This window comes from Solanum dulcamara, chromosome 8 (assembly GCF_947179165.1).
Source record: "Solanum dulcamara chromosome 8, daSolDulc1.2, whole genome shotgun sequence".
NCBI classification, from domain to species: domain Eukaryota; kingdom Viridiplantae; phylum Streptophyta; class Magnoliopsida; order Solanales; family Solanaceae; genus Solanum; species Solanum dulcamara.
The window spans coordinates 73,141,875-73,163,812 of record NC_077244.1 but is presented as its reverse complement, the minus strand read 5'-3'; the positions used below and the strand labels follow the sequence as shown (position 1 = coordinate 73,163,812).

The window sequence follows — 21,938 nt, the reverse complement described above, 5'->3', positions numbered from 1 at the left end:
TAAATAAAAAGAACATAATGACCAGTGTTTTGGATCGACTCCACTGTTTTATTCTTTGTAATAAGGAAATTAATTATGTCATTGAATTACTAATTCTAATATAAAACAACTACTCAGTGACAAAAACCGGAACTTTTTATTTTAGTAATTTTATAAATCAAAGTAAACGTGAACGTTTATGAATAGTGAAACTTGATTTCGATTATGTACATTACCTCTATAAGAAAGTTATGCTAAATCAATTTTGGTGAAAATATTCTATAGATAGTTACAGATATAATTAACTCAAATAATTCGAATGCTGTATATATGGATTGCTGATAATGAAATGTTAGAAGTTGCCATACTGCCAAAGATATATAATTATTAAACCGCAAATATTCCCACCTAAAATATAAAATATTGATTTATATATATCTTCCCACCATATTCATTCTACCATTTGCTGTTTCTCTTCTTATTGGGCTTTTAGAAGTTTTATACATCAGGGATTTTTACCTTTTTTTTAGTAATAGTTTTGTCTTTATGGTTAGAAGTTTTAAATTGATAGAAACACTATGTTTCAATGAGTATCTTTCTTGTTTAATCCCACAATTAGAATTACCTTTTGGCATGTGAAGTTTGCTTAATTAAATTAGAACTGATCAGTTACTAATACATGATGTCTCTATATATCCTAGAATTTAGAACTTGCGAAGTTCAAATCCTGGCTCTGCCTCTAGTCATGTATGACTTTGGGCGGTAACTATCTACCAGAATTATGTTTCATATGAGAAAAATGTAGCATGAATTATTTTGTATACATTCTTGGTTGAGCATGATTTCAAGAATGGTAATCAAGTATTAGACTTGTCTGTATGACATAACAAATTTGTACAACAGAGATCTCTTTCTCAATAGGATCTTTGCATCTTCAAGACACCGGAAATGGTAGATATCCAGATGTTTGATTGCATTTCATCTTTGAAAAGAAGCTTGATGATTCCATTGTCCGTCCTCAAGCTAACAAAGTACTCGTCTTGAGCCTCCAAACATTCTTTTATGATGTTGATCAGCTTGTCTGGACAACAGTAAGTTTTTTTTTGGTTTAAGTATTAGGAGCTTTTTTATGAGGATAATAATGCCTAAAAAGGAGAGAAGAATCAAGTTTTGAGGCAATAAATAGAAATTGAATAGATAAATTACATTCTTTTGAAGCTCCTAGAGTTCCAAAGTACTTCCTTTTGAGGCTCAGTATCAGTTGGTTTTGCTTCAAGTGTAGGGTCACCCATTTGTCCTCTTTATGTCCTGTGATGTAATAACAAAACTCAAACCATCATATTTAGGCAATGTAGTCCCACAAGTGAGCTTTGCGGAGGGTAGAGTGTACGCGGACCATACTCCTACCTCATTGAGGTAGAGAGTCTCTTGCTAAATCACCTATCTGCATCTCCTATAAGAAATTTTTTCAGGAGATTCGATTCTTACCTGAGGGCATTATTATCCATATTCGGGCACCTGCAGTGAGCATCTCTGGGATCCTAGTAGTGGAATCCTCTATGGCTCTCGATTTAAGAATTGCAGCTCCTCGTAAACCTAGTGAACAAGCAGTGAGCTTCAATCATTTAGAACTAACGCTAATGTAACCGAAAAAACAGAAACATGTGTTATATATTACATGTGGCTGCTGTTGCTGTCACCGCAATCATATCCATTGGAGTTTGGATGGCCAGGCCAGAATTGACTGCAGATGCAACCTGAGCTCTTCCTGCTCCCAAAGATTCTGCTGCCTCAGCACATACCGTAGTCATCAGAGCAGCAGCTGAAGCAACTACATTACCCATATTGTAGCTCCATTTTCCTTCCCTCTCATAATTGATTTGATGCGAGTCTCGTATTTCTGAGCTGCTATTGCTGGCAAAGCCAGCAATACCTGAAGCAAGCTGTGTGAGAGAAAGTACAGCATGTAATTTTGCAGTTTGTAATCGGAGTTTCTCTTTCTTCTCTTGATCTGATCTAAAGAACCAAAATGGAGATTTGCTTTTCAGCCATCCCTTCATGAGATGCAAGTTCACCTATGAATTATGACACGAAAGGATGAGTACAACATTATAAATGGAGCTGAATTTCAATAACAATGATACATGTTAACTAGAGACTCGATTTCATCAACTGCAGGCAATGGTTATTGCTTGACATTCTAAGTAGCAACTAACAGCCAAGACTGCTGGTGAGACCTTTTTTTAAAGAATCTCTCTGAGTCATTGTGCTGTATCATTTTTTGTAGTTGATACTTCGAAGTGTCCTCTTTTTTGGGGTGGGGGTGGGGAGTGGAATGAGTTTGTGATTGATCACCTTAATATACTGTTTGTTGGTAAAATCTCTGTTGCTTGAACTGTCCAGTATTTTCTCACCTTGTTCTTCATAATCCTCTCTGTCTTTCATTAAGAGATTCTGCAAAAGCAGAGAAGTGTCTTAAGATCATTAAGCAAGTTCAACAAGGCACAACTTTTTAGAAGATAAGAGAGGGCAATGTTAAGCATGGTGGTTAGGATCAACTCCTGCTGTTTAACTTTTCATTTGAAACGAATATGGTTAACGATTAACAATCTTTTCTCTATTTATAATCCTTAACTATGCTTCTGACTGAAATAGCAATATGTTGGTTTCTTACACTTGATGAGAACATCTGCAGGAGATCACTAGAAGATGGACTCCACGGACGACTCAAGAACTCCATTGCATTGGCAGGGCTGCTAGGTACCTCTGATGATTGATTATAAGAAGTGACATTATTTCTGCTTATTAGCTCGAAACACCTTCTAGTTCTTGTCAATATTGTGTTCTTTGACTTACCCTTCTTAAGAGCAAAAAATATTCAGAACGTGATCACAAATCCTGTAAAATCACTAACAACAGCAAAAGCAGAAGTGAAAAAACAACAACTCACATTGTAGTCGAGGGAACTCTGCTGAGCCATGAGTGGCATGGATGTGTTTTCACCAAGCAATTGTATTCTGGGAACTCAACTTGTACTAATCAAGTACTTAATTATAATACATCATGAAGACCTTTCTGCATGAAAGATTTTTTTTTACTACTTATAGAGTTTACTGAAAAGGAAAGATTATACATGTGTGAACTAAATGATTTAGATAGTAAAACAAGTACACAATTTTGCATATGTAATTGAATGATACTTACCACAAGAAGACTACTTTCTTATATGATTTCTGAGTGACATTCCTTGTTGTTGTTGATATATATGGAAAGATTTCTATTAGAGGAAGGCTTATGTGGGGATTAATGGTATATGTTATGATTGTGAAAAATATATTTTTTCATATATTCTGGAATTGAGTGTAAAAGAATGTCTATAGTATTGCAATTGGTAACGGGATTTTGGCTCAACATGTGGATATCGTCACTTTATGTTTAGGACCACAATCTTAGTCTTAACAATACTGAATTAATATAGTAAGTTTAAGAAGACTAGTTGATGAATATGCACGAGGTGATCTTCCTCTGTTTCACAATGGTTGATCCAGAATTTAAACGTTATAGGTTCTGAATTGAGATAATACTCTAAAAATGTACATTTAATTCAGTTCAGTAGATACTTAATTTTTGCACCATATGCAGAAGCAATGGGTATATTTTAGAGACAATTTCAAATATATATACAATCAACTAATTAGTTACTACAAATATAGCCATGTTTTATTTACATAAAAAATAGCCAAATTAAAATCATAGGAAATATACAATGACTCTACAATATAACTTGCCAAAAGTTATAGAAAGTATATACTAACTATACAATATTGATTACATATACATGAGCTATATATTGAATGTACATTATGATACACTCTATACATGAAATATACACCAAATATATATGGAATGATATTTTTTAATAATTAAAATAACCTAATGATCATCTACCGTAATTATCCCATATTTATTGATTGTATTGACCTCCCAAACCCCTATTATTGGATCCGTTGTTGTTGTACAAGTGATTCATAAGTCAGCCAACACGCATTTTAATGGATCGGATTGGATGGTTACTATTATTTCTAACAATTAAACGAGCCCTACGCTGCTGTATACTTGGCATGCAGCAATTTGACCACTTGCCTATGATCAAGTTAGGGTCATTCTTTTATGTTCCCTTCTCTAACAAGTTTGATATCTTGGAAGGTTACTTATCACGTGGCTGCAGGTTTATTATTGGGCAAACTCCATCAGTTTATAGATAAGTGAGCCATTTGTACCTAAACCAGCAAATGTCCCCTATTTTACACTTCATAATTGGTGACACAAACATATTAGTAACGTAAAGTGTGGCATCTTTGCTTCTAATTACGCTTCTTTTTCTTCGAAATAAGGAAAAGGATTGCTCCATTGCTTTCCACCATCTCCACTAATCACTTTTGACCCGATTAGTTTAGATTTGCTCCATCAATTATGAGTAAAATACTTCTTATTAAAGACGATTTCATATTCAAGTTATTTCTAATTTAAGAATGATAGAGTATTAATCACTAGACCTGTGCATGAATTGATTTGGTTTGGTTTTGGCCATCATCGATTTGAAATTTGAATTGTCTAAAACTCTCATCCTAACTCGATCTATTCTAGGTCCAATTCCATTCAGTTTTTTAAATTATTATTTTGGTTCAATTACACAAATTGGTTTGTTCGATTTCATCATTTGAACAAGTAACTATTTTCGTTTCAATTTTAAAGAAAACATAACAAAAATAAAAAGGTCTTAAAATTGCAACCTTAAATAACCAAGACATTAACCAAAGAAAACTATAAACTTGCAAGCATAATCTTATATATATATATATATATAAAAGAGAATCCTTACCAGCTGATGTGACACATTCTTATATCAGTATTCTTAATTTATGTTTTCTTTAAATTTATTGTCCTTTTTTACAAATTAAATTGTGCCGTTTACTAAAGAAGAAAAGAAAAGGTGCATCTTCCCATTCCTAATTGCACCCAGTTTCTTCTTGTTCTTTTTTACTGTCAAGATATCTAGGGTTATCATTGTTGGAGTCTAAGTAAAAAATATATTTGATGAATTTACTGAATTACACTGCAAATTCAAGGTAACACTCCTATCCTAAACGACGTCATTGGTTCTTAATTCCCTTTTTAATTCTCCAACTTTAATTTATAGAAATTTAATCCACCATCTTTGTCATCTTGTTTGATTTTTACTGAATGTCTGGCCATCGGGTACAATTTTCCTTTATTGTTGTTTCTCTCTTCCACTTCTTTCAGCCAGGCCAATAACAAATAATTTTGAAATTACAGATCAATGTACTTCATAAAACAATAATATAGCCAACTTCAATATATATAACTTTGAAATGACAGATACTGTTCAATTTTCAATTCCTAGCGCTCTTGATTAACCCACTGCGGCATATATTTTGTTTTTGTAAATCAAAACATTAGTGATGTTATTTTATTGTTTTTTTATTTGTTTTTTGAGTAAAATAATTTTTATTTAAAGAAGACAAAAATCCAAACATCTTCTGTATTTAAATTTGGTATTGTTTTGATTTTTTACATAGGCTGAACCAGTGAAAAAGTGACAACAACATTCACGAGAATCACAGAGCTATGTAGCAAATTTTTACATTAAGAAGAACAAACAAGTTCTTATCGTTTTGATCATCTCACCAAGTTATTGAAGTCTATTTCTAATATTTCTTCTTTTTTACTTTCTTTAGTTTTATATCTCTCTATAATTGAGTGTTTTTAGTTCATAAAACCATAAACAAAATCTCCAACCTAAGACTATAGGAGAAAAAAGATTAGAAAAAATTACATATGGTATAAAGAAAGAGAAAGAAGAAGAGGAAGAAAGCTATGATGACTCTATTTTCATGGTGGTTCTATTTTCACTTTCCTACCTAGAATAAGCGAAGTCGTCTTATGAAATAGCTTAACTTAAAAGACAATTTCGTCGTTGCGAGGTGAGGGACCAAAAGGTCTTACGATGAACTCAATCCCGACTTTGCAACAGGGCTTGCAATTTTCTCCTTTTCCTTTATCCATTTGTCTTGGCGATTTTGTGTAACAAAATGTCATTCTTTTTTTTGTTGAGATGATTTTTCTAAGTCATTAGTTGCTAAATTACTAAATCTGATAAATTTCAGAACTTTTTTCTTATTTTTCTTGTGGTCTGATTTTTGTATATATCTATTTTGTTGAGTTTGACGAATTATATTATGACGGTGACTGATTTAATTTTTTTTATGGGTGAGTTATATTTAATAAACTATATGACTTCACTATTTAAGGCTTCACATCTATTTTCATTGTAACTAGCAATTACTTACATCAGCTTTCGATTGATAGGAATCCTATTAAAGGTATAAAAAGGGATAATGTTCATTATCAAACATTTTAAGTTCAGATTCTTTGAGTCGAGGGTTTATCGAAAACCACCTTTCCACTTATGAGGTGTGGGTAAGAACATTGTACACTCTTTCCTCTATAAATTTCACTTTGTGGATTATATGGGTATGTTGTTATTAAGTCTAGACATGAATATTAGAAAACAATATTCCTCATTAATGATTGCGCCAGACATAGGTAAGTTTCGGTCAATAAAATGTCACTGAAACACGTTTTTCTTATTTTGAAATAGTGAATGCCCTCATCTAATCCTATGTATACTTGCATTGTTGTTTATACCGTTTTTGGATTATCAATTTTTTCCATTGATCATTTGTATTGGTTTACTTTGTCTAGGAGGTTATAAGATACACATTGAAGGTTAATGTTATTTATTAGACCATTGAATTGTTATATGAAGCATCAAGTATATGATTAATGAGTATTCACGTGAGTTTTGGCTACTGAAATTGTTATGGGTACGTATAATAAGAAATTCCTTTAAAAATCCTTAAGGACATCGCTTGAAGATAATTTCAAGTGAAAAAAGATCACAAGAAGCAATAAATTTTTTACATGGCTTCAAGTATGTTTTGTCGGGTGACTGGAGTTAAGTTTCTTTAAGCCCAAGAAATAGATTAGTACACAATAAGTTATTTAACAAACAATCAGGAACACATCTTTCATGGAAAAAAAGAGAAGAAAATGTTGGGTGGAGGAAACACCACAACTAAAGTTTGATATGATAATAAATAATGAAAATAAATTGGAGTACACTGATCTCAAATACAAGGATTTTACTATTCAAATATGGGGAAAAACCACGGGGTAGAAGGATTTTACTATTCAAATATGGGAGTACACTGATCTCAAATACAAGGAGAAAAACAACAATTAACATTCCTCTCTTGTAAAAGGAACAACTCACTAAAGAGGACACTCAAGACTACAATATTTATCTTGGTGTGTAACTATCTTTTTATTTTTACTCTCTCTCTTTCTGAATTGTGGATGCTCTAAATGAGGGCAAAAGACCCTCTATTTATAGGAAACAATAACGTGTAAACGCGTAAAAAAAATTTGCGTGTTGCAATTTTTCAAAGGAAGAACGCGTTTTCTATGTGTTAACAAAGTTAGGCAACAACTTATCCTCAAAAGTCAAAAGCTGTTGCCAACTGTCTTGCTGCCTTTTACTTTTTCCTCCTTGTAATTGCTTTTCAACAATTGCTGCTTTTTCCTTTTCTTCCTTGACTTTTGCTTTGCTGTCTGTCTTTTCTTTGCAGAAAACACCCCGTTCACTTTATTGCAGAATTTCAATAATTTAATAACCTTTCTAAATATATGTTCATGAATTGATTACCAATCTCAAAAACCTAAAAATTATTCAAGAAGTAGAAAACATTTGCAAAATCTTACTAAAAATCAATGATGTTTCAACGAGAAGTGTTGTTTGTGCTTTGAGTTCTGTTTTTCACTTTTATCTCTCTTATATGTGGAGTTCACAAATTGTGCTTATGGTGTCGAAAGATGAGAAGATGACTCGGTATATTATTTTCTACTCATCTTCCCACCATTAGCTTCAAAAACTCCTTTTGGATTGGTTATTTAATGTTATTTGTAGTTGTGTTCTTCAATCAAGATATCAAACTGTTCTTAATCGGATGTCGAACTACCAAAAAGAGATCCCAACCACCTATATCAAAAGATATTTTAAGTGAGTTATTTTTTTGTGCAATTAATTACGATATATTTTCCCTTTTACTTCTCATTTTGAGAATTTCACGAATGACCAAGGATATAGATTTTGAAGTCATATTTAACACCTAAAGCTTCATGATTCCACTTTGCAACAAATGTCATTTTGGAAGTAAATTTATGGATAACTACAACCATATATTTTATGCACTGCAGGTCATTTCAGTGTTTGCCTCTTTTCTTGAATTTGTTTGGTATAAGCTACCAAATGCCACCAAATATCAAGAAACTTCAATTATGTTGGATGAGATAGAAGGTGAACATCCAAGGCAAACATATCTGGAAGGCTAACCCCATGTATGTCATTTTAAATACACGACTTGAAAGCAACATGAGGTCCTTTAAGAAGAGATAGTTGTACACATTTTTTTTGTTAAGTTTAATTTTTTACAAACATTGTATTTTTGGTGCAAGGAAAATACATAAGATAGAATGGTGTAGTTTATGGATTGTTTTGGACTCTTTGAGCTAATAGTTACAAATTTGTAGACTTTTTATTTTATTTGTACTGTCTCTTGTTACTGATAATAATATTTTCATTGTTTTATTAAAAAGAAAGTACAAAGCCTTTTGATTCCTAATATTGGTTTGTGTCTATGCAGAAATTCATGAATCTCTTCTATCTTTCTTATGCCTTTGATTCTCTTCACTTACCTACTTTTATTATTTATACATTAGAGAGGAAGAAAGAAAAAAAAGATTTGACACTACCCAAAAAACATAGAACATGTAGTAAAGTAAGAGTTTTTACTTTCATTATTCTTGCTATTTGGATATTGGAAAAATCATTCGTAAATTTAAAGAGTCATTTATCACCGTACGAAGCGCAGATAAATTATCTAGTATAATATAAATGGCAAAACAAGAGTTTGACAACTTGTGCAAGGATACAAATCCAACAGCCAACCACACATTACAAGAATTTACTATTTAGTGGTATATACGCTATTCGTTTTTTATTTACCATACCCAACTACATCTAAACCGGTAAACCATAATTCATATTTTTAATTTGAATTGATTGTTTTATCCAAACCGCGACCCCCTACATTAAAGTACAGAATTTTCAATTTCACAACGTACAGTTTTCAAGAACTTTATTTGCTGATTTGAAAATCTGGATTGTAGTGCAATATCTTTCTTGATCTATTAAATTAATAATAAAGTTAAATAATTAAGCAAGACAACATCGATATGAATATGAAGAGTGTATTTGGTACGAAGGCGGAAAATGTTTTTTAATTTTCTCATATTTGGTTAGCTTAAATAATTTGAAAAATATTTTTCAAATTTACTTATTTTTCTCATATTTAAGGAAAATGACTTACTTCAAAAAATTTAAAAAGACATTTTCCAAAACTCTCCTCTAAAATAAATAAATAAATAAATAAATAATTTTTTAAAAGAAAAATTAAAAATTTATTTTTGAAAAATATTTCACAGTTTGAAAATTTCATTTTTTATTCCATCCCTACCCCAACCACCCTACCCAAAAAAAATTAAAACTTTATTTTTTTAAAAAAATATTTCAAAATTTAAAATTTTCATTTTTTTTACCCCATCTCCACCCCCGTCCCTCCCCCTACCACCCCCGCCCCTCATCCTCACCTTCCCCCTCCCCCCTCGCCGCCCCACAAAAAAAATTAAAAATTTATTTTTCAAAAATATTGCAAATTTTGAAAGTTTAATATTTTTATCCCATTCCCTACCAAAAATTATTTTAAATTTTGAAAAATTTATTTTTTTACTCCACCCCCTATCACGACCCCCCCCATCCCCCACACAAAAAATTTAAGAATTTATTTTTGAAATATATTTCAAGTTTTGAAAATTTTCATTTTTCATCTCCCTCCAACCCCTCCCCCCCTGTCATCCCCCTCCCCCGTCCCACTCTAAAAAAAATTATAAAATAATTTTTTTAAAAAAATCAAATTATTTGAAAGTTAGGTCTGGAGTCGGATTTCGGTTCGAAAGTCGGAATCGAGTCTAAATTTGGAAGTCGAATCTTGAGTTGAAAGCCGAGTTGGGTCCCACATCAAGTGTCGGGGTTGGATCCCGAATCAATTACTAAGGTTGATTTTTATGTCAGAAACTATTTTCCTAAAAAGTATTTTCTATTCTCTAGCCAAAAATAAAAGATATTTTCTAAAAAATATTTTCATTCAATAACAAAACAATAGAAAATATTTTCCGAAAAATATTTGCCACTCACCAACCAAACATGAGAAAATAAGTTAGAAAGACTCTGATATCTAATAAGGTTTATGACCCACCTTTAGTGATATTTATTTTTTGATTTTGTATCTTTTCTATTTCATTTTTGAATTTGAATTTTTGCATCAAAATTGAATTTTGTTTGATTGTATTTAATTATATTCATGCTGTTTTTGAAGAAAACATTTTCTAAGAAAATATTTTCCTTTCATACCAAACACACTCGAAGTATCAACTATTAATTTTGGTACCTTGTTGTGCCATTTGTCAAACTTGGATGACATTCCTACATATCATATCTACGAAATGCAGAAACATTTTTCCAGTGCACACATGGTTGTTTTTGTGTACCTTTGAGTATCCATAATCTGTCGTTATGCCTTGACTATTATCCATTGTCTTTATTGGTCATTGCTATTAATATTTGCAGTTATGGGTAAACTAAATTTTTATTGTAATCCCATGTATATATTTAATTTTTTTCAGGAAAAATAAGGTAGAAAGCTCAAACATAGAACAATTCAAGTTTAGCTAAACATGAAAAGAGTAACATTTTTCGTGAAAATATTTTTTCTTGAACCAAACACGTCCTTAGAATGGGAGCAGGAGAAACATATTGATATCTGTTCCAACTTCTTTAGTTTATATGATAAGTCTTATCATTGTCATAGTATTTTTTCTTCGAAACAAACACGTCCTTATCCATGCACTTTTAGCTTGACTTTTAGGGATCATTTGGTAGCTGGATAGAGATATGAAGAGATTAGTTATGAGGGAATCTACATATTATTTTATGTAGGAATTAATTATTTATGTATTAGTTATTCCACATTCTATTTTGCATAAAGTAATATATAGATTTCCTCATAACTTATACATGTATTAGTTATGCAGGTTTCTAAATTGCAAATCAAACACCGTTTTAATTTTATACATGAATAATTTAACTCCTAACTAACTACCAAATGGTATTACTTGGGTAGGATTTGATACCTACATAACTCACTTTCAAACCAGCTACCAAACGATAGTCAGTAAGTCAATATCTTTCCAAGAAAAAAAAAAGATTTTGTATATGGTGAGAGGAACTATATATTTACAACCAAAGGCAAGTACATGTTGAAAAAAATACATTGCCTTAACTCACTGTGTCCTGCATGGATATGCAGAGTATGATATATTTCTATCTAGGCTATATAAATGTAAGTTCTTCACATAGGAGGACTTCGTCTTTATATAAAAGGTTCTGCATTTTGAAGCCTTGCACTACTTTACAAATTTCACAAAGTTATTCAGTGAAGTGAAAAGAAGAAAAAAAAGATACTTCCCTTTTTATGTGACGAGCTCCCTGTGTTTTCTTATGAGAGATGGGAAGTTTTGAGTTCAGATGCCCTCTTGCAGTGCTCAATAATGCCTTAACCTAGGAAAAGATTTGTTCACAGGTCGAAAGTGAGCATGGTTTAGGATATCAGTGATTCTATTTTATCTGTGTAACATGTTAGATATGGTATAAGGTTTATCTGGTTCACTGATTGTGGCATGCCTATGCTGTCTGTGATCTATCATTGGAATCTACAACTTTCCTCTAAAGCTTCAACTAGATGTAAAACATAAATTCCTGTTTACAAATTTAGAAAACTATTTAGATTGAGTGTACATATTTATGTGTTTTGGATGCTGGATGGTGATCCAACACATACATCCTCTAGCCCTCTACTAATGCATATCTACTACAGAGGGAACTACGAGATGGAGATTAGGTTTGATTTTCAACCCAATAAGGCAACAACCTACAATACCTGCACTTCATCAAATTGTACTTCAAGTTGACCCTACTTATAAGGTTACTTCAGAAGAACAACAACAGAATAGGTGCAAGAAGCAAAAATATCCTGTAATATAAATGAAACAGTAGGAACAGGTACTGCAAGAAATTGTATTTTTTTCAAATTAACCTTTTATTTGTGCATTTACTTATGCAAAGAAACACAAATCTAATTGCATCAACTTGTCATTCATTTAAGTATCTCTTAGCTTTAGAAATTTGTTTAATAACTAAACATACATTTCCAACTACTATCACGAGACCATATAAATGGAAAAATTATATAGTCAGAGGACTATCTCAATGATACAAGTAACACTAGACAGATTACAACGAATTTCCAGATAAATTATGGGTACAATCTTTCACTTTCCCCATCTTGAAAGGATGAGTAAACCAATAATGGTGAAACATGTCCCGGCAACTATAGTCACCACTAAAGCAAAAGCATATACCAGACTTGGAAAGTTCAAGTATTTTTGTATTCTCTTTAGTCCCTTGTCAATGACAGGTGCCAGAGCAGCTGCTCCTCCAACCCTAAACGGCCTTGTCACATTATTTCCCGTCCACATTGCTATTATAATCTGCCGTTATGAATAATGTTTTTTTGAGCAAAGGAGAAAGGAAAATGCACAAGGGGGCAATTAAAATAGCACATATCCAATCAGGAAAGTAGATTGGCACCATGAAAATTCCGAGTTCGCTATAGTTGCTCAATGACTCTCATTAGTATTATTGTTAGAGTCTTACAGAGTTTGTCCTGGATGCCCGTATTGGTAAAGAGGAAAAAAAAATGACATTAAATTTGTTCTAAGATAAAGGAACAAACAATTTGGTGAAAAGGAAACAATGGTCTTAACTTTGATCTAAGGAAATGGAAAAGATAATTTGGTATGCTAAATACTGAGTGGATATTCTACAACAAATGAAAATGGTATGATAAGCATTCATCCAGTACTCTAAATGTGTAGAACACAAATTTCCTATTGCATTTCGATAATAAGGTCACTTTTACCTTTGCGCTAAAGAGTTTATGAAATCAAGTCTACAACAACAACATACTCAGTATAATCCCACAGAATCCCACAAGTGGGGTTTGGGGAGGATAAGATGCTTACCCCTATTTGTGGACTAGAGAGGCTATTTCCAATAGACCGTTTGTTCTAGGAAATCAAGTTTCCATTTCTTTAAACCAAAGCTAATGCCAATTTCCCCCCTTTATCAATTGGTCATTTGGCAGAAAGAAACAATTGCATATTTCATACCTAACTAATATCCTTAGCAGGTAAGAATTACTACTTACCCCCAATAAAGCTTGGAGATTTGCAGCAGGATTATTCCCAGTAGTCTTCTCATAGCCCAAGAATGCAAGTACGAAGAAACTAGTATATGTGACACCATCAATAATACCATAAGCGAGAACTGCCGCAAGCCCCAGCTTTGCTAGCTTCGCACTCATTTCCGCTGAGTTCTCCTGATAAGCACACACAGTGTCAATTAACCAAATTTCAAATCAGTTTTCACCAAATCCCTCGACATTATACTCAAAATAGGAAATGGGTCTACTTTACCTTCCATTTCTTCCAAAACCCTTTGCTCTCTTGGCTCTTATCCCACACCAAAAAACATAAAAAATCAGAAAATCAATAGGAGAATGGGATGTGTGTGTGATAGAGATAGAGATAGAGAGAGAGAGAGAGAGACTGACATCTAATTCTTTGTTTTGTTGGAAAAAGTTATCATCAACGGTAGATCCGTGACTCGAGGATGAACACTTAATTGAGAAAGGCGATAAAGGACAAGCCTTGAGCTGATTGAAATAGCTCCTTTTAGCCTGAAGTTGTAGTGATGATAGGAAATAAGCCAAGTGTGCAGTGGTGCGAGGAGAAAGCCGGAAGCTAGTAGGGAATGGATGAGCAGTAGCAGCACTGGCCATTTCCACTCGTTGATTCCCTGCCCGACGACAGTTTGCTTAATTCGCCTTTAATCCAGATTTTATTTGGCTATACTAAATAAAATAATCTAATTGTCAAAGTAAAAATATTAAAGTGTCCTGAATTAAAATAATTATCACTTTAGAAATTCAAAAATTAAAATTGACAATTATTTTTAAAAACTTAAAAGCATCACATGCTTATGTTTTTACCACGATACATATTGAGAAAAAGAAATTTTCTCCACAACATTAGATATATCTGCAAGATAAATAGATCATTTTTGCTTATGTTAGATGGAGGATCCCTCCAATTTTATAAGATGTTCCAAATTCCTAAAGGGTCTCGAAACATTCAGGTGAATATCTGATAAACAATTCAATGTTAAACCATTACAAAGACAAATAAACCTATCTGCAATTCATGTATAACAACACATCAGTTTCCAGATAATGTTCCTCAAAATTCATCAAAGCCTGACAGCTTTAATAATATACAAGAAAATAACTCTTTGGAATCTGGAAAAAGAAGCCAGGTCTCATGTCTAGCTGCATTAGTACTATAATCATATCTACACGAATTTACTTGTTTGGTTGAGCAGGTTCGTTTTCTGTGATCTCAAACTCTGGAATTCCTCGCCTTGCTGCAGACGAAAAATCCACTTTCTCGACATCTCATAGAAATCTACTGTACTACTTGTTGTCATCTCCTAAATAAAATGTATCTTCAAGCTTCCTAAGAATAGTTTTCATACTGAGTAAATACTTACATAAGTGATGTGCTGCTTATATCATCTTCTTCATGATGAGCATTAGCACAAATAGAACTTATGACACTGAATTTTCTTAAAAAGAGATCGACTTAATTTCTAGAAATTAACCACCTCCTCTGCACCAGCTGCATCTACGGGTTCCTTAAATTTTGCCTTCTCACTAAGCTGTTGAAATGCATTTACAAGATTTTGGAGTCTTGCAACAAACTCAATTAACAAGGAAGTGAAATTCGCCAATGACAATGGACATGCACTTTCAAATGTACGTACTTCACGTTCATTTAAAATCACATCTCCAAGAATTGAAAGCCGTGAAGGCCACACCATCTGATTGAACACATCTCCAGAGGAGCACAATTGTGCAGCAGAAATATTCATACTAGAATTTGGATTATAAGTATCCATGTGTTTCAATGTATGAGCTGACCTTAGATTAAGAGTTGCTTCACTAAGGGAGTTTATCACCATGCCTTTAGGTTCATTGTCTTTCAGTTCCTGAATACGTTCAGGATCTTCAAACTGGTTATGTTGTTTTGTATTTTCCCAGTTCTCCACCTGAACCAAAAGATAAGATTTTTGGTCAATCAACAGTTGTAGATCCTCGGCAGCCTCATGAACTTCTTCGAGAAGGTCCCTAGGGCTAAGTTTCTCCATTTTTTCTACTTTGTCTCCAAGATGTCGTATCACTTTAGCTCCTTCAACTCCAACTCTCTGGATCTCCTTGCAAAAGATCTGTCTCAAATCAGATGATGCCTACAATAAGGAAAAATTGCATAAATTAATATGGAACCATGAAGCCTAAAGTCATTAATCATTTTCTAAGAGTACTCAATGAGTAGGCTGGCATTTTTTACGTTTATATATTCCGAAGGATCTATAATTAGAATACAGCTATGCATAGCCATAGGAAACTGGACAGTGTAGATTGTGTTGGCAGTAAAAAGGACAGCACCTATAGGAAGAGAGTTTGATGTACGTAGTGTTATGCAGCAGGAATTGAAGTGTGAAGCTTTACCTGTATTTCTGAAAGAATACAGCTATGCATAGCCATGACCATGAAAGCGCAATGCCTCAGCGCACCACTGACTTTAACATACTCAGCCCACGGATAGTTAAACATCTTGTAACGTCCATGAGGGGGTTCCCATACAGCAAAAGCTAGCTGCACCAGGAATATTGAAAATTAGTAAAAAAAGAAAGTGTAATATCCCAAAAGTTACCTGTGACACCCCGGAAATTTTTTTCGCTAAGATTCGAACATTTCTTCACGTGAGTGTAGACTCGGACCGGAGGACTTGAAATTTTTCACATGAGTTAGGATGAGTTCCTAAGTAATTAAAGAGCGTTAGAGGTGATGTGGGGTCATGAAGGACCCCTAGGACCAAATCAAGCCAAAAGGTTCGTCGTGGCTAAGTTTGAGGAGGAGTTTGCATGAGGGGTTGACTTCTAACGACCCTATCTTTTGATATATGATGATCTGGGTGCCCTGCGACCTATTAGATTAATGGTCGTCGAGTCTTCTTTCCAACGCCACCAAGAATGTAAATTTTGGAGTTCGGAGTCGAAAGATATGGCGATCCTAAGATGAACGAGCACAGTAGAGATTTTCAGGCCTGAGGTTCAACTATTGGAAATCTGGGCTTGGCGCTGTAAGGGCGCGACGCGCCACTATCGCGCCAGGAACATGCCTCAGTAGTTTGGCCCCTGGCGCGACGCGCCGCTAAAAGTTGTGCAGGGTTTTTCAGCCAATTTTCAAGAACCCAGAAATTTTGTCCTTGGCGCTGTAAGGGCGCGACGCGCCACTATCGCGCCAGAAACATGCCTCAGTAGTTTGGTCTCTGGCGCGGCGCGCCACTGCGAGGTGTGTAGGTTTTTGGCGTAATTGATCTGGCGCTGCAATGTCGCGACGCGCCACTATCACGCCAGGTGCATTTTTAGCCTATTTTCAGAACTTTTGAGGAGGGGTAATTTGGGAACTTACCCAAATTATATATGTATCACCCTAGACTATTTTGAGATCATATTTTCAGCCCCCACTCTCTCTCTAAAAGCCCTAGGAGCTTCTCTCTCTCTCTCTTCTTCTTCTTCTCCATTTCCAACAAGAAGGGTTCAAGAGCTTCAAGAATTCAAGCCTTCCATTGAAGACCTAACATCAAGTTCCTTCAAAGTCTTCAAACAAGGTATGTAAGGCTAACCTAAAATATGGATTGAGTTCTTCCATATGCCCATAGATGTGTTGGTTAGGAGTTGTGAAAGAGTTGCACCTTCTAGAAAGGTTTTCTTGAAAGTTTTCCCTAAACTATGGAATGTTTTTAGATACAAATGGTTGCTTGATGATTTTAATGACTTGAGTTGCTAAATAGTTATTTTTCATATTATTAACTACAAATGTATCTTTGTATATAGATTTATAGGTATTGACGATATTCTTGAGTTGAGTTTTGTTGAGAGTATGGGTTCATGCTTCATTCACATGAACCCAAGATGAGATTTCTTGTCATAAATGTCTTGAGGTTGAGATGGATAGTTGTGTGTATATATATGTATTGATTGGAATGAAAAGAATGAATTGATTAGTTAAGAATGTCCCTTTGCTTCTATAAAATGAACATAGGACAAAAATAAGGATTTTGGAGTAGATGTTTGATGATTGATGTGATGATGATACTTGACAATGATGTGATGATAATGTTTGATGATGATGTAAATGATACTATATTGATGAAGATGTTATGTGATGAAGTGGATTGGAGTCTTAGGAATATTTTGAAAATAAATGATCTTTTGAGGAGGAGCTTTAAATAAATTATTTGTGAACCTTTTTGCATAACCTACTTATACACTATTTTGAGTCTAAAGAATTATTAGTTTCATCTTTGATTCAGAAAGGAGTTTAAGTATGAGTTGAGTATGAGGAGCCTTTAAATGAGTTGAGTATTTTTACATTAAAGTATCTATTTTGAGTTTGAGTTGAAGAGTTGAAATTATATTTTAATGTACATAATATTTTCTGCATTCATTGAGTTGAGGTTGTATAAATTTTTAAAGAGAAGAGTTTGATGATTTGAGATGAGTCGATTTGAAAGAAGGTCCAATGAGGCTTGATTGAGTTGAAATGAGAACAGAGTTGATGAGGTAGCAATGTACCACATGAAACTAGCCGTGAGGGCTTGTTTGAGATGATTGGAGGATTTTTATGAGCATGGAGTCATGGGAGGAGTATCGAGCACCGAATTGGGCAAGAGTATAGTCCATACTCGAACCCAATACCTATGTTGCCAAACGTAGGGGGGATTGAACCGTTAAAGTCAGATGCTTCCCCGAGAGATTTGTCCTGACATTATAGGACTTGGTTGGATTGGATCCATGATTGGTTAATTCGTTCATACCCTGGCAAAGTATGAACGGACGCGGCAACAACGTCGGTTTGTTGTACTTTCACTGGCTCATAAGTGATGGTTGTCGGTTAAGAGAAACTCCCATTTAGGTCTTGATAGTACTCTGAGGTAGTTGAGTTGAGTGAGTTGCTATATGCTTATGAGTTAGTCCTGTCTAAACTATTTCTTGTTAGACTTAGGACGCTTGAGTGAGTTGTTACATATTTACTGAGTTGAGTCCTTTGAGCTGATTGTTGAGTTGAATGTTGAGTAGATTGTATATGGTTGGACTGGAGTAGGTGCCTTGTGATTGGATTGAATAGAATGGTTTGTGACTAGATTGGATTTGATTATTGAGTTGATTGTTGAGTTGAGTGTATATAATCGGATTGTACATGATTGAAAGGGGTCGAATTGTAAATGATTTGATTGAACTGTATTGTGTATGATTGGATTGGACTGTATGGTATATGAGTGGTCTTTGTCTAAAAAAATGTATTATTACTTTAGACTTATGACGCCTTGTTGAGTCTCTCTTATCTTTCTGATTTGAGATATTTGGACCGTTGCTACTTTTCCTTGAGGTATGTTTCATTCTGCCATATTACATACTCGTACATTCCACGTACTGACGCCCATTTGGACCTGCATCGTTTCATGATGCAGAGACAGGTTTAAGAGATCGTCAATAGGAGCATCATTGGGGATCTATTCGCACTCAGCGTATTGGTGAGTCCTCCCCTACATTCAGAGGACACCATCTGTGTATTCTTGCATCGAGTTAGCCCTTTTTATTTTGATTTGAGGTAGCCATGAACATGTCATTGGCACCAATTAGATAGTAGTGATAGAGGCTTCATAGACTAGATAGTAATGAGTCGATTGAGTATTTCTATCCTTGAGTTATTCTTGTCAAACTATTTTTTTTAATGACAAATATTTTAGTTGATCTGTCGGCCCATGACCTTTATTCTTTGAGTTAGATGGGTGATTTGAGTGGCCCGCTAAATTATTCTTCATTTTTAAACTTTCCGCTGATTGAATGAATGAACGGATGTGTGATCAGGCTATGTGGTTCGCTTGGGAGCCAGAAATGGTTTCTGAGTGCCGGTTACGTCTAGGGTACCCTCTCGGAGCGTGACATTACCAATGGTCGCCACATGCTATATCATTTAAAATTACACAGAACTTTCAGTTATCACCTTTAACGTTCATAACACTTCAAATAGGACATTCAATTTGAAAAGAAAGAATGAAATACCATAAAGCATCAATGAAATATGTGTACCAGAGAATCCTCTTGGCTTGTTGACTCCAAAGCGGCCCTGTATCCGCTATACACAGGGTCATCAGAGGCCTGGTAAACAAGAATTTTTGACGGTATCCTATCATATTCAAGACATTGCAAATAGCCATTAACACAACCTAAAAAGAAGAGTCACAGATATTCAGTTCAGCAGTAGCCTGGAGATAGCAAATTCAAACTCAAATTAAAGAAGAAGAATAGAGGAAATCCTCACCTTCCAAAGAGGTAGAAACACGCTTAAAATTCTTTACCACCAATTTGTGCAAATCTTCACCAGCCCAAATAGGGTAGAGGCCAACGTTTATAAGCAGACAGACACCAGCACCAACCCCAATTAGCAACAATCGTGAAACAGCTGCGTGAAGAAAATGTGAAGTTCCCGATACCAGTACAATACAATATGTCAACAAGAACACCCGAAATCCATATTCATATTGCTTCATTGCAGGATACAATTTCAAATAAGTTGCAAAAAATCCTGAATCAAAAGAGAAAAGTAATAAGACCAAAGCTGCACACAAGTACAAGGAGACAGAGGTGTTACTTTGGAGAGGAAGTAACAGGTTATGCGAAATTGAATAAAAATGTCCTCAGTTAATAGTTTTGTCTAAAAATGACTCTTCTTAAATGAATAGAATGACTGACACTTCAAAAGTTCAACTGCTAAGTTTTGAAATAAAATTGTACCCCATGTGCTTGAAGTTTCTCACACATCACGAATAAAGCAAAAGTAAAATTTCAAGGATATTCTTGATGTGAAATACTAGAATTCAAACGAGACCTGCAATAAAAATGCTGACCACAATCACAACCTCCTGCCATTTTCCAGCCATAACAGACAATTCAGCAATGCCCACAGCTAGTCCTGCGGCAGACAATGTCCCCAAAGCCCTGTTGAATCCTTTGTTAAGTGTCGCACCTAGCATTTTGGTAAATCAATTAGATTATGGATATCATCCAGGAACACTCATCCACTAAAAATAGACAAATGTTACTAGTCAAAATTAAAAATATAAACATAGATTAATGTAAAAGAACAATGAACAGTTAAAGTGCCTCGTCAGTTTCTTGATAACTGTTTACTACCCCTGTGTAAACATGATCAATAAATTAGCCATGGCTCAATCCAAAACCAGTTAGGGTCATCCGTATTTGGGATTATTCGTATAAATCCATAAACACTCTGCTCTTATCAGGACTTGGTTCATACCAATACTAAATAATTTGAATACGACTGACTATATATTATATACCATAATCAATATGAATCCCCATTAACTATTCCGTTCTACTCATGCTCATTCCATTTAATACTAAATAATTAAACATGACGATATTTAACATCTTTATTTGGATCTCAATCCCAAGTAGTTCAGGTTGGCCATGTGAATCATCATTTGGCTCTATTTAGGTTCATTTGCCTCTAATTACTGGAACACGACCACATTTACCATACCTCTTCTACGCCTCAATACCAAACTAATTGGGAACAGTCCTCTCTAGTAATCAGCATTCCACGCCACTCAAGCCCATTTCATCCAAATACAAAATAATTTGAATATGAAACAAAATTGTTAGCATACCTATGCTGAACTCGAATACAACGACAACAGTGAGGATGGCCCAAATGGAATATGTACCAATATAGGATAAGGGCTCTTTAAAGAAAATGATAACCGAAACAAGGGAAAGAGCTGAACCCATTTTAACAGCAAAAATGAACTTCCGAGGATCCTTACGACCCATCTCAATTGCATTGATCGAACCTTGTTTAACGTTACTGCATAATTCATTAATTCGATTGCAGAATCGACGCCAAAATCCTTCGCGTTCGATGAAAAATGATGCATCCAATCCATACTCTGAATTTTTGGGAAGCAATCTCTCTTTGCTCGTTTCGCCAAAGTTTTGGCTCAATGGCCCAATATCCACATTGGTCCCCGCCATTTCTCCCTACAATGGCTGTTATTTGGGATCAATTTTCATAGAAACAACAAGACAAATGATTCTTTGGGATTCTTCCTTTCTTCAAATGGAAGAAAAAGAGATAGAATTAAATATCCAGGCTATTCACGAAGCAATGATTAATTTGATGGAAATTTTTTGCATGATTTTTCCTTTATAAGATAGATTGAAGAGAGAATGATATTTAGCAACCGTCAGTCATGATAGTTTCCTTCTAATGATCAACTCCGCCAATTGTATTACCAATTCTTAAATGGTCAAATTTATCCCTAAAATAGGGAAATGATTTATATATGTCCTTTGTTAATAATTGAGATCAATTATTGTCATTGTGGAATAAAACTTTAAAAAATCAAATATATATATAAATAAATTGTTAAAT

At 34.2% G+C, this 21,938-nt stretch overlaps 2 protein-coding genes and 1 pseudogene across 3 annotated transcripts; all 3 read right to left on the bottom strand.

Moving 5' to 3' along the window:
- Positions 1–893: 893 nt before the first annotated feature.
- LOC129900157 (uncharacterized) lies at positions 894–2,968 on the bottom strand (annotated as a pseudogene).
- Positions 2,969–12,375: 9,407 nt separating this feature from the next.
- Positions 12,376–14,207, bottom strand: LOC129899702 (uncharacterized). The gene is made up of 4 exons (XM_055974728.1): positions 13,911–14,207; positions 13,774–13,809; positions 13,506–13,676; positions 12,376–12,786 (listed from the first exon to the last, which is right to left on the bottom strand). The coding sequence occupies exons 1-4, from the start codon at positions 14,136–14,138 to the stop codon at positions 12,568–12,570; spliced, it is 654 nt and encodes a 217-aa protein (XP_055830703.1). The 5' UTR covers positions 14,139–14,207; the 3' UTR covers positions 12,376–12,567.
- A 293-nt stretch (positions 14,208–14,500) lies between these two features.
- LOC129900236 (aluminum-activated malate transporter 4-like) lies at positions 14,501–21,702 on the bottom strand. Of its 2 annotated transcripts, none has more exons than XM_055975160.1 (6): positions 21,175–21,702; positions 20,373–20,510; positions 19,806–20,069; positions 19,574–19,710; positions 15,924–16,070; positions 14,501–15,661 (listed from the first exon to the last, which is right to left on the bottom strand). In XM_055975160.1, the coding sequence occupies exons 1-6, from the start codon at positions 21,536–21,538 to the stop codon at positions 15,005–15,007; spliced, it is 1,707 nt and encodes a 568-aa protein (XP_055831135.1). In that variant the 5' UTR covers positions 21,539–21,702; the 3' UTR covers positions 14,501–15,004. The 2 variants fall into 2 exon arrangements, with proteins under 2 accessions (XP_055831135.1, XP_055831136.1); XM_055975161.1 differs by having other exon boundaries at positions 21,358–21,702.
- Between the last annotated feature and the right edge of the window lie 236 nt (positions 21,703–21,938).

Excerpts from the sequence above, each read along its gene's own strand:
- LOC129899702 (XM_055974728.1), bottom strand. The coding sequence starts at position 14,138 with ATGGCCAGTGCTGCTACTGCTCATCCATTCCCTACTAGCTTCCGGCTT. Across the intron at positions 13,810-13,910 it reads AACAAAACAAAGAATTAGAT|AGCCAAGAGAGCAAAGGGTT; the intron begins GTCAGTCTCTCT and ends GTGTGGGATAAG. Across the intron at positions 13,677-13,773 it reads GGTTTTGGAAGAAATGGAAG|GAGAACTCAGCGGAAATGAG; the intron begins GTAAAGTAGACC and ends TGTGCTTATCAG.
- LOC129900236 (XM_055975160.1), bottom strand. The coding sequence starts at position 21,538 with ATGGCGGGGACCAATGTGGATATTGGGCCATTGAGCCAAAACTTTGGC. Across the intron at positions 20,511-21,174 it reads TGTATTCGAGTTCAGCATAG|GTGCGACACTTAACAAAGGA; the intron begins GTATGCTAACAA and ends CCAAAATGCTAG. Across the intron at positions 19,711-19,805 it reads TGTTTCTACCTCTTTGGAAG|GTTGTGTTAATGGCTATTTG; the intron begins GTGAGGATTTCC and ends TCTTCTTTTTAG.